This window comes from Drosophila elegans, unplaced genomic scaffold (assembly GCF_018152505.1).
Source record: "Drosophila elegans isolate 14027-0461.03 unplaced genomic scaffold, ASM1815250v1 contig_476, whole genome shotgun sequence".
Lineage (NCBI taxonomy): Eukaryota > Metazoa > Arthropoda > Insecta > Diptera > Drosophilidae > Drosophila > Drosophila elegans.
Genome location: NW_024545863.1, coordinates 12,162,396 through 12,174,638, shown reverse-complemented (window position 1 = coordinate 12,174,638; position 12,243 = coordinate 12,162,396). Strand labels below are relative to the sequence as shown.

The 12,243-nt window shown below is 44.8% G+C and overlaps 2 protein-coding genes across 5 annotated transcripts; one reads left to right on the top strand and one right to left on the bottom strand.

Moving 5' to 3' along the window:
• Positions 1 to 397: 397 nt before the first annotated feature.
• On the bottom strand, positions 398 to 11,721 carry LOC108137461 (biotin--protein ligase). Of its 4 annotated transcripts, none has more exons than XM_017259167.2 (12): positions 11,294 to 11,721; positions 10,896 to 11,233; positions 10,334 to 10,346; positions 9,097 to 10,109; positions 8,519 to 8,667; positions 7,564 to 7,720; positions 7,304 to 7,504; positions 7,060 to 7,245; positions 6,853 to 7,002; positions 6,645 to 6,788; positions 1,052 to 1,380; positions 398 to 997 (listed from the first exon to the last, which is right to left on the bottom strand). In XM_017259167.2, exons 1-12 carry the CDS (start codon positions 11,433 to 11,435, stop codon positions 820 to 822), a joined length of 3,000 nt encoding a protein of 999 aa, XP_017114656.1. In that variant the 5' UTR covers positions 11,436 to 11,721; the 3' UTR covers positions 398 to 819. The 4 variants fall into 4 exon arrangements, with proteins under 4 accessions (XP_017114656.1, XP_017114654.1, XP_017114655.1 ...); XM_017259165.2 differs by having other exon boundaries at positions 10,190 to 10,346; positions 11,294 to 11,720; XM_017259166.2 differs by having other exon boundaries at positions 7,564 to 7,702; positions 10,190 to 10,346; positions 11,294 to 11,720.
• LOC108137463 (kinase suppressor of Ras 1) lies at positions 2,009 to 5,806 on the top strand. The gene has a single exon (XM_017259169.2). The coding sequence runs from the start codon at positions 2,295 to 2,297 to the stop codon at positions 5,208 to 5,210; it is 2,916 nt and encodes a 971-aa protein (XP_017114658.1). The 5' UTR covers positions 2,009 to 2,294; the 3' UTR covers positions 5,211 to 5,806.
• Positions 11,722 to 12,243: the final 522 nt, after the last annotated feature.

The window sequence follows — 12,243 nt, the reverse complement described above, 5'->3', positions numbered from 1 at the left end:
GATCTACTACACTTCACCTTTACAACTGCTTATTTAATAAGTTTGGGCAAAAAAAAGAATGAAAATTAATTACTACTTAACAAGCGCTTTCCGTTCAGACTATTTAAAAGATCATCTTTTTAAAAAAATTCATTTGATACAACCAAATTTTTGGTACCAAAATAGGATAAGCTTTCAAATCTTAAACATTTATTGTATTGTAACTACAACTTAAAAATCAAAAAAAAATTGTACAGCCTAAAAAGGTGATATAAACTGAAAAATTCTATAATATAACTAAAAAAAGATTTTGGGAGCCCTTAGATGGCTTAGATTCTAAATGGCATAATGAATTTAGTGGCATTTGCACTGCCAACACCACTTTTGTTAAATAAAAACTAGGGCTTAAAGCCCGCCATGATCAAATACGTTTTTATTAAAGTCAAATTTCAAAAACACCAATACGTAGAGAAGTCGATGCCAATAACAATTGTAACGAACAGGATAAACTTTCAAAGTACTTCAAAACACTGCGATACATAGCATATAAGTGTTGGTTCAGGACAATTCTTATAACTTTCGGAGATTTCAATTAACCTATTTATATTTGGCAGTACACAATTTAGTGGAATTCGTATTATTTTAAAGCATTTCTCTCAATTTTAAGTAAGAATAAATTCAGTTAAATCACTTTTGGAGAAACACACTGTAAATTTTTGTTAGAACATAAGTTCTTAATAAATTTACCTAAATGCGCCTATGAAATACAAGTTGCTAATAGCTTCTATTAAATAATTGGATTTTGGGATTAATATGAACTATTTCGTTCGCTTCAATTAACTAGTGGTACTTGGTTACAATCAATCCTTTCAACATGTCAAAGCTGTTTCCATCGGGCTGCACAGTTTCAATGGTTCCAGTTGGTAGTTTCACCTTTAAAAATCCAAAATCATCGATTCCCACAATTTCGGCTTCTCTTTCCTGTTCATTTTGTAAGCAAATCTTGACGGTTTGACCGCTGTAAATAAAAATAATGAAGTCGTATAACTTTACGGTCTAATGATAGTTTTACCTGTGTAGCCAGAGTGAGTAATATAAGGCATAAAAACTATCAAAATCTCCATTTTGTACTTCACCCAAAAGTCTTTCGATTTCATTGAAAATCATGGCAATAAATAGCTCATATGTTAGCATAGGTAACTTGTTCGGGGCACGGGCATTATGTTCCCGTATCAAATCATTTATGCAAACAGTTGGTTTTGCATTGTTTAAATTAATTCCGCTGCCGATATTGACGATTGCCTGCGAGCCCTGCAGAGTGGTATTAATCACGAGTCCTCCGATCTTCTGATTCCCATTTGCATATATATCGTTTGGCCACTTAATTGAAATATCCAGTACCTGGAAATACAAAAAATTCAAAAGTCTTAGTAATCGTAAATAACTGAAATTTGAACACAAATTATTGATTAAATAATTTCATGCACATAAGATTTAATTTTGCTATCGCCACTTGTTCAATATCTTGTTAATTGTCATTTGGATTGGCTTCATAATTATTGGCATTTGGTTTAAAAACTCAAAACTTCGTTGTTTTTAAAAATCTAGTCAGATAGTATGGCAACGCCAAAAATTGCATAAAAGCTTCTGATTTGAGCCTAAGAGAGATTTCTACCCAAATATAGCTGATGAGTCTGCGGTGACGTGTAGATGAAACTAGCGCTAGTCCTATCTGAGTCCGGAGATCAGTTCCTAGGGAAGTTATCAAAAAAGTTGTGTTATAAAGATTTATAACCAACTGTGATTTCGAGTTTTTCACTTCGATTTATGTATTCAAAAATACAAGGTAACTAAAAAATCGACAACAATAATAATAATAATCATTTGACATATTTTATTTGCAACTGAGGAAGGCGTATATTCAAAGACTAGGATTTCAATTTCGGTTTAACCAAAATTCCGTAATGCCCCTAACGGACCTTGCGGTGCAATCACATTATTTAGTACATTTTGGAGAGCCGAAAACCAAATAACAATTCCCACGCACGGTCACACTGGCACAATGCCCTGCACTTGGGTGTAGAGAAATTTCAACAACAGCCGAAGAAATTGTACAATTATCGCATTTGTTGAGCCGTCTCGAGTTGCGGGCGTGAGTGTGCGAAAGCCGGAGCAGCAGCTGCGAAAGTCAAGGTCGTTGGAAGTGGGCCACAATGCGGAGCGGAGGCCCAGTCACTGGTGCCATCGAATCATCGAGCCCCCGCGAGGGCGTTTGAAAAAATCAATCGGGCTCCACTCCGCCGCGAATCAGCAGGATGAGCAGCAGCAACAACAACGCCCCCGCGTCCGCCCCAGACTCCGGCTCCAGCAACGCCAATGATCCCGTCTCCAGTTCCCTGTCAGTGGACAGCAACCTGGTCATCATCCAGGACATGATTGATCTCTCGGCCAACCATCTGGAGGGCCTGCGCACGCAGTGCGCCACCAGCTCCACGCTGACGCAGCAGGAGATTCGCTGCCTGGAGTCCAAGCTGGTGCGCTACTTCTCCGAGCTACTGTTGGCCAAGATGCGGCTAAACGAGCGCATCCCGGCCAACGGGCTGCTGCCCCACGCCACGGGCAACGAGTTGAGGCAGTGGCTCCGGGTGGTGGGCCTCAGCCAGGGTACCCTAACCGCCTGCCTTGCCCGCCTCACCACGCTAGAGCAGAGCCTGCGACTGAGCGACGAGGAGATCCGCCAACTAGTGGCCGACAATCCCAGCCAGCGGGAGGAGGAGGAGCTGCGGCGCCTGACCAGGGCCATGCAGAACCTGAGGAGGTGCATGGAATCGCTGGAGAGCGGCACTGCGGCCAGCAACAACGATCCAGAGCAGTGGCACTGGGACTCCTGGGACAGGCCCATTCATATTCACCGCGGCAGCGTTGGAAACATAGGACTGGCTCAGAATTCAACCGCCTCCCCGAGAACCCATCATCGCCAGCATGGTGTCAAAGGGAAGAATCCCGCCCCGGCCAACTCATCCAGTTCCAGGAGCGGCCGTCAATCGCCCACGGCGACTGAGGAGCTGAACAGCACGCAGGGCTCCCAGCTAACGCTGACCCTCACGCCCTCGCCACCCAATTCGCCCTTCACGCCTTCCAGCGGGCTGAGCAGCAGCCTTAATGGAACCCCGCAGCGGAGTCGCGGCACTCCGCCACCCGCCAGGAAGCACCAGACCCTGCTAAACCAGAGCCAGGTACAGGCGGACGGGGAGCAACCAGCCCGCAGTCGTCTGCCCACTGACCCCAGTCCGGATAGTCACAGTTCCGCCAGCTCAGACATCTTCGTGGATGCCAATACCAATGCCAGTTCGGGAGGAAACACCTCCAACGTGCTAATGGTGCCGTGCTCCCCGGGCGTGGGCCACGTGGGCATGGGTCATGCCATCAAGCATCGCTTCAGCAAGGTCATCGGCTTTAAGGCCACCTGCACGCTGTGCCAGAAGCAGGTATTCTCCCGCTGGCAAAAGTGCACCGACTGCAAGTACATCTGCCACAAGAACTGCGCCCCGCATGTGCCGCCATCCTGCGGACTGCCACGAGAATATGTGGAGGAGTTTCGGCATATCAAGGAGCAGGGCGGATACACCATCGCACCGCATGTCCATGGCGTGCCCAAGGGTTCGCCGCTGGTGAAGAAGAGCACCCTGGGCAAGCCGCTGCATCAGCAGCACCACGGCGACAGCAGTTCGCCGAGCTCCAGCTGCACCAGCTCCACGCCAAGCAGTCCGGCGCTGTTCCACCAAAGGGGCCGAGAACTGGAGCAAGCTGGCAGCTATGGCAGTAGCTCCAGCGCCAATCTAGTGCCCACGCCATCGCTGGGCAAGCACCAGCAGAGTCAATTCAACTTTCCCAACGTGACGGTCACGGGAAGTGGCGGCAGCATAGGCGATACGCTCATCTCCAACGAACCAGTGCCTGAGCAATTTCCGCCGGCGCCCGTAACCGTCAACGGCGGAATGGACAGCCTGGTGAGCAGCTCGAACGGGCACATGAGCTCCCTGATCAGCAGCCAGACATCAAACGCTTCAAGTGCCGCCACCGTGACGGGCAGTCTGGTGAACAGCACAACGACCACCAGCACCAGCAGCTTCTTTCCGCGCAAGCTGAGCACAGCCGGAGTGGACAAGCGGACGCCCTTCACCAGCGAGTACACAGACACACACAAGTCGAACGATAGCGACAAGACGGTCTCCTTGTCCGGAAGTGCCAGCACGGACTCGGACAGGACGCCCGTTCGAGTGGACTCAACGGAGGACGGAGATTCGGGACAGTGGCGGCAGAACTCCATTTCACTGAAAGAGTGGGACATACCCTACGGTGACCTGCGCCTGCTCGAGCGGATTGGCCAGGGGCGCTTTGGCACTGTCCATCGGGCCCTGTGGCACGGCGATGTGGCCGTGAAGCTGCTCAACGAGGACTACCTGCAGGACGAGCACATGCTGGAGACCTTCCGCAGCGAGGTGGCCAACTTTAAGAAGACGCGTCACGAGAATCTGGTGCTGTTCATGGGCGCCTGCATGAATCCGCCATATTTGGCCATAGTGACTTCGTTGTGCAAGGGTAACACCCTGTACACGTACATCCATCAGCGCAGGGAGAAGTTCGCCATGAATCGCACCCTTCTGATTGCCCAGCAGATTGCGCAGGGCATGGGCTATTTGCACGCAAGGGAGATTATCCACAAGGATCTGCGCACCAAGAACATCTTCATCGAGAACGGCAAGGTGATCATCACGGACTTTGGCCTGTTCAGCTCCACCAAGCTGCTCTACTGTGATATGGGCCTGGGTGTGCCCCACAACTGGTTGTGCTACCTGGCACCGGAGCTCATCCGGGCACTGCAGCCGGAGAAGCCGCGTGGCGAGTGCTTGGAATTCACCCCCTATTCGGATGTCTACTCCTTCGGAACGGTGTGGTACGAGCTAATTTGCGGCGAATTCACGTTCAAGGATCAGCCGGCGGAGTCGATCATCTGGCAGGTGGGCCGCGGCATGAAGCAATCGCTGGCCAACCTGCAGTCCGGACGGGATGTCAAGGACTTGCTGATGCTGTGCTGGGCGTACGAGAAGGAGCACCGGCCGCAATTCGCACGCCTGCTGTCGCTGCTGGAGCATCTGCCCAAGAAGCGGCTGGCGCGCAGTCCCTCCCACCCCGTCAACCTGTCCCGATCCGCGGAGTCCGTGTTCTGAGGGACCTGCTACCTGGTCACCGTAACTGTGTAGTACAATTTCGATCGCTTCACTAAGCTAGCTCGCTGCTTTCCAAACAGTAAACTCTCCTAAGCTGGGTTCGATCGAACCAAGCCAAGATTGTAAATACTTAAACGTAACTATCAAATTATAGCTAACGATTTTAAAAAACTAATTTATGTACGCATGTATCGGGTGCAATCCAGTTGCAGTTGTGTGAGCAAACAAAACAAAGCAAGGGGAAAACAAATGTTAACTCGAAAAAGACAAAAACGTTTAAATCTTAAAGAGCAGAGGCAAACTGAGAAGGCATAGACATATATATATATACAAACAAACAAACAAACAAGCACTGTGGCAAATATTATTGTAAACGTTAATCAGGTGAGCAATTTCTAAATTGTTAATTATGTGTAAGTAAAGCTCTATATATATATATATATATATATATGTATGTATATGTATACAGACCTGTATATGAGAGATTAGTGTTTAAATAAATATATATTGTGAATTATGTAAATGTATATAGTAAATGGACTAAAATCGCGAGATCAAGCAGAATGTCAAATAAACTTATCACTACAGCCAAATTAGCTAACAGTGTTTGATTTTGGTTAAAAGTTTGATCTAAAATACTTTTACGAAAGAGCGGTATATTTCCAATATAATTTGGCCGTTTACAAATGTTTTCTTAATCTGATCACGATAAACTTTCCTGATCAATATATAGATACTAACAGAGGATTAATTGGTTCATACATGCATTCATTTTTTTTATCGAATTATAATAAAGACAAGGACTTTTATGATAATGATTGTTAATTCTAATACAAGTCAAACCATTATTATGGTGCAAGAGAAATGAAAATCAAAGCCATGGTAATCAAGTGTTTATAATACTGAGAGCACATTAACGGATTAATGCTAGTTTAGTAATGACATACCAATTTATTCATTCAAATTTCGCGCTTCGCTTGTGAAGGCAAAGTTCGAGATATTAAATTAATATTTTGAGCAAGGAAATGCTCCCTGCGGAATCTTGCAGACTGATTATTTCTGTCTTAGGAGAGAACAATCTATCGATCGTTTGGTCACTGGCGATTAAAAGTGGATCAGAAATGAGAACACCAAGCGTAAAAGATCCCAATCGAAGCACGGTAAGTCTTCTCAAACGGAAGCTAGGAAGATTTAGCTTATTGTAAAGTGGGATGTCAGAGGAATTATCCATCTCTGACTTCAACTATCAACAACTGGAGCAGTTAAAGATTGCACTTGAGCAGAAGCTGCCAGCCAAAGCGATTACCATCTGTTTTTGGTAAGGACTTCTTCAAGAGAAATGAAATGAAATGAAATGAATATCGAAATGAAGCCCTTAAATCGGCATGCCATTACCACAAACTCTAACATGTAATATTTACTTTCTTCACTCACCCCATACTGCTTATGGCCACGTAGAGAATTGACAATTGCCGCTCCAATTAGATGCTGCAACAGAGGCAGCCGAGAGCCCAACGCTGAGTCCATGGCCAGGTGGAGTTGCAATGAGAACATGGCACAGCCCGGGGGACTAAGCCACTGCAGAAGCACATTGGGATAATAATATTAAGAACTGGAATATGAAGAATCTCGGAATATTCACCTGGTTGTTGCTGCGGCCAACTCCAGAGGTTTGTTGCACGGGAAGCACAGCCAGGCCATTGATGAGCTCCAAGTTGTTGATGACATGCATGGAGCTGCTTACCACTGGTGCGTAGATGACAAGTCGTCCAATTTGCTCTGTTTTAAGGTTCTATAAGGTAGAGAGGAATCTTAAAAAGAATTTCTTAATACAAAAAAATATGCGCACATCAAAGTATTCTACGGTGGAGAAATCGTCGGGACAGGAATGTATCAGTATGGGCAAGACATTGTTGTTGGCCACTGGCGGCTTGTCGTCCTTGCCACAGAACTTAATCGTCAGCCTGGGCGTTGCTATGACATTGTCGGACCCACTGCATCGCAGACGCAGCTTTTCCAGAAGTTCAAACTTGGCCTATATGATTAAAAAATATATTTATTCAGATGATCAGAACACTATACTATCTGCCTACCTCATGACGTCCCAAAAAGTAGGCATGCTGATACACCACACCGGGCTGCGATTGATCCCCCTCACCACCATGAACCTGCACATCCAAGTACTTCCTCAAGAGATCCGAGAAGATCTCGAGGCGAGTGCGTTCGTTTTGTTTCAGAATGGAGTACTTAATCTCATCCGACTCAAACTCGCTGGGATTCATCTCCAAATGAACCTGTTACATATTAATTAATTAAATAGCAATTTAGCAACTTATGGAACAGAAATACATACTTGCGAGAATACGGCCTTGCCTCCACTTTGCAGGCTTTTGGCCAACATCAAGCTGGGCGTGTTCCAAGTTTCTTCGGTGCCCAGCACCTGGACATCCAGTTTGTGGCTGTGACCGGCCAGATCCTTCAGTTCCATGGACCTTGGACATACTAGAGCTCTGAGCAGCGTTTCGTGGTTTGATTTTGTTGTTTTATGGTTTATGTTTGTTTTTGTTTTTGGTTTATGTTTTTATTTTGGTTAATGGTAGGTAGGATTATAATAGAGATAGCACACACAAGTAGAAGCACACACAGAGATTTATAGGTATTGAAGGGGCAGAAAAAAAAACGATCAAGCAAACAGAAAAGTAAAGTACGACGATGCAGTGGAAATTATTTTTAAAAACAAAAAAAAATTGTTCAAAGAATAATTCATTCATAGATTTCATAGAATATAAAATTGTAAAATATACATTAATGCAGTTTCGAAATAAAGTTATGATCAATTTTGGTGCCAACCGAATTAAATAGAAATCAATCATGTTCATAGAAAATGAGACCAAGTTAAGCAAGAAAATATTGTGAAATAAAATAAGAATTGGCATTAGTCATAAACAATTTAATATTGTCACGATTATTTCGAAATTCTTAAAGGCAAGTATATCGAACAAGTATATCGATTTGAATTAGCTGACAAGTTCCATTCCCCGAAATTAACTTAAAAAAAGGTTACAAAGTAAAGAAGAAAAGATTTTGAAAGCTCTGTAGATTTCCTTCGAATGTGCAATAAGCAATTTGTTTTGGATAGAGCTATTGAGTGTACAAAACATGCAACATATAGGAGTCGAATATACTTTTTAGTCGGTTAACGATTTTTACTCTATAAAATAGATTGGCAAGGGTTAGCTTTTAGTTTTGGAGGCTGTCAGTCTGCTGCTTCTCAGTGTGGTTAAGATTGAGAAGTGGAATTTACTTACGGTTTGCGGGAATGCGACTTGGTCGACTCTTCGCTGTCTGTGGAGAAGTGTTTCTTGACCGGCGATGGCTGGTAGCAGAAGATGTGGTGCATCATCTTGACCCTCTGCCACTTGTCATAGGAGAACTGAACCAACTCGTGCTCTCGAACCTGGCAAACAATGCTTTTTAGTTTCATATTTTATTAGGTTTAAAATAATTTAATATTTAATATTTATTTAATATAATTCAGCAAAGGATTTTATAAGAGTTAAGGTCCACTAATCTTATTTTTTTCCAGTTTAAAAGGCTAATTGGTTTTCAAAACAATAAAGCCTTTTGTAGACGTAGATATTTTTTTTTCGTATTGTAATATTAAAGTTTTTTGTGTTAAGTAATTTAATTTAAGCTAACGTCATTATTTGGCCTCCTCGTCTGAATGACAATTGTAATAAATGTTAATAAACTTATTTTCCTAAGAGACAAGGCATTTAATAGTATTGTATTAACACAAAACTTTTTATTGGCCGACTATTAAATCTATAATTAAGGCCATGAAATATTGTGTATTTGGTTTGCTTTTATAAGGAAATATTCTTACCTCCGCTGTGCGATAGTTGGGCAGAATGAAGTGGAGTATATCCGAGCAAAGACTCAGCACTTTTCCGCCCTGCAGAAAGTAATCCACCAGTATCTGGCCAATTCCTGGCGCCACCGATCCGCAGACGACCAGCAGCGCTGTCTGCTCCGTCCAGTACTTTTGGGCCGCTTGCTGAGGCATCAGCGGATATATGGTGTAAACATTCCGCTCCAGCAGCTGCTGCAGAGTGGCCAGGGTGGATTCCCGGGCACTGGCACTGTCCGAGTATACTAAAACATTCAGCGGCTTGCTCTCCTGCAGGCTATCCTTATTCCGTTGCAGCACTGGACGCGCAGGAGCAGTGGCTCCGGATGACGGAGGCGAATTTAAGGGCTTCACGACTTCAAAGGATTTGGCAGGCTTCGTTGGTTCCGCTGAAGATTTAGTGGGCTCAACAGCAGATGACTTGGTCAAAGGAGAAGACTTAATGGGAGACACTTGCACACACTCTATCTTTTGATGCTGCGCTGCCTGTGCAGCCGCTAGCTTCTCCAGCTCACTTGGCCTAGAATCATCTTTACTTGGCGTTGACTTAGCGTTATCTTTGGTTATGGCTGCCTTGCTTTCGCTTTTAGCAGGAGTGGTTTGGGTCTCGCTCTTGGCAGTTGCCTCGCTTCTAATAGGAGAAGGTTTGGTTGGCGTTCCCTTGGCCTCAGATTTCGGCGAACTCTCAGTGATCCTTGCGGGCGACAGGGACGCTTTGTTGGTGGGCTCTACCACAGCAACCGCCTTGGCCACGGGTTCAGGGGTCTGGCGATGCTCTTGGGCAAGTAGATCCGGTTTGGCCCTTCCCTCGGAGCGATTTCTTTGGTACTCGAACTCAGTGGCTTGGTGGGCCAGCACACCGACCGCTCGCAAATCCTCCAGGTGCTTTTTCCAGCCATCCCTGTCCAGTCCGACGGATGTGCGCGACTGCCGCTTCAGGTGATTGGCCAGCAGCTCAAAGGGTTGCGGATCTCCTTCTCGCTGAACCGCTAGGATCGAGAGAAAAAAAGCATCAGTATGACACCAAGTACAATCAGGGGGCATGAAAACGATTTCAGGTGCAGCTTACACTCAATCCGCAAAAGTGGCAGCTGATCGTTAATGCATAAATTATTTCGCAAGAATGTAGTTATCAAAAGTTGCGTGAAGTGCTCGACGTCTGTCTCGATAAGCACCGCCAGGTGGGAGTCTATTTTCCATGCAATTAGCTTACCATAATCTTCCAGCTGGTAGATGGCCAACCGACATGCAAGCAGAAGAAAGGAGGAGCAAGGGAACACCCTTGGTTAGCAGATGTATGACGCTAGCTCTGTATCGATTCAACTATCTTGGGACGACTACATCTTAATCGCATTACCACACGCACAACGGTTGCCATTGCGGCAGGTTTATGGCCGAAAATTTATTACCCTCTAATTGTAAACTAAAAGCACACTTATATAGCTATTATTATGAGGGCAGAGGTCAAGTTTTAATTAAAAACCCATTTAAAATTTGAAGATCCAATCTATTAAATCGTTACAATTTGAACTCCCCATTTACAGTCCTTATAACAAATATAAAGTCCTAGCTTATTAAATCCTTTTATGTAAAAATAACTTTTTAATATAATTTGGATTTTTTTTATAAATTGGATTTCACGAAATAGTGTTTACTGTTTTTTTGAAACATTTCTAATTTCTCTCTTTCAAAACAAAGGACTATAAATAAATATATGTATATATTTTTTTTAAGTGGTGGGGGCGTGTTCTCTAGAGAAATCATCTCAGGCTTACCCGTACGCCAGTGGTGTCCTGGGAGCTGGGACGCTGCAGAGGCTCCACATGGGCCTCCAGGAGCAGCTGCATCCGCTGCTCGCCCTGCGCGGACAGCGAAACCCGCTGTCTGGGCGGAGTGGTCGCCTCCGTGGGCGTGGTCACCGGCGTCACGGTGTCGGCGGCATAGGAAAAGGGCAGCAGGCTGGGCGCCGACGGGAAGCTGATCCAGGGCGTGATGTGGAGTGTCTGCAGCGGACGGAGACAGCAGCCGCGCTGGTTGGCGTGCAGCCACAGGATGTCCGTGACCTTGGCCGCGTTCCGGTTGCCGCACAGCTCCGAGCTGGCCAGGGCGGGATCTGGGGGCGGATGAAGGGAACTATAGTTCTTCACCACGCTCCTGTCACTCCACCACTCACCGAATCCATCGTCGCTGCCCGCCTGGAGGGCATAGAAGGCGATGCTCGAGGGCTGTGCCAGGTGCTCGGCGATCTTGGAGCAGGCCTTCTGGATTCGCCAGGATTGCAGGACGGTGGCACTCACGTAATACAGGGTCAACATCGGAAATATCTGATGGTTACTGCCGCTGAATCTGAATTATTTGGGGTTTATTTGGGGCCGGGGCACAAGTTACATCGCATTGGAGACTAAAATCAATTCCGGTTTCGTAATTTGCCCCGATTTTGCGCGAATCTATCGGTTGCTATGGCCCAAAGGAGCGCTTCCTGATACGCCGTTTTCTGCCAGTTGACACACTTTTCGCGTTCCCTTGCCCACTGACTTTTATTGTTGATTACTACTGCATCCACTCCAACTGGACGAAGCTTTGTCGCCAAATGATTCCGATAAGAAAGCGCGGCAGGCGTTTACGGTGCTGGCTGCTTTATTTTAGCTGTTTTTCGGCCAGATCTGTCGGGTTTTCTGGAGGAACCGGAATTAAAACTTGGGAGAGCAGTATTTTAATTTTTGCAATTTAATTTTTATTTAATTTAGTCCATAAGCTAATAATTATAAAAATGTTTTTATAAATTCATCCTAGTTTATAATAAAAATTAAACAAAATGAAATATTATACACCTTTAAGAAACTCTTTAAGTTTTAAATACAGACAAACGCCCCGAGCTTATAAAGTTTTAAAGTTATTTTTTTTTATTTTGCTCTAAATAACTTAAAAATATACAAAAAATTATTTCCAAAAATATTTTTAGGGCACTTCTTTTTTTATTGTTTATACAATTAAGCTGTACATCAACATATTTGCATTGTTTGGAAAATTGTTTACTAATACATAGAGCTGCACGCGTGTCGTGACTTTTACGTGTCACGGTTTGTATGCATATGTCTGCATGTCACTCGCACATCACTAACT

Coding starts and splice junctions, on each gene's coding strand:
- LOC108137463 (XM_017259169.2), top strand. CDS start 2,295: ATGAGCAGCAGCAACAACAACGCCCCCGCGTCCGCCCCAGACTCCGGC.
- LOC108137461 (XM_017259165.2), bottom strand. CDS start 11,435: ATGTTGACCCTGTATTACGTGAGTGCCACCGTCCTGCAATCCTGGCGA. Junction 10,110..10,189: donor GCCACTTTTGCGGATTGAGT/GTAAGCTGCACC, acceptor TCTCGATCCTAG/CGGTTCAGCGAGAAGGAGAT. Junction 6,789..6,852: donor TTGGCCGCAGCAACAACCAG/GTGAATATTCCG, acceptor GTGCTTCTGCAG/TGGCTTAGTCCCCCGGGCTG.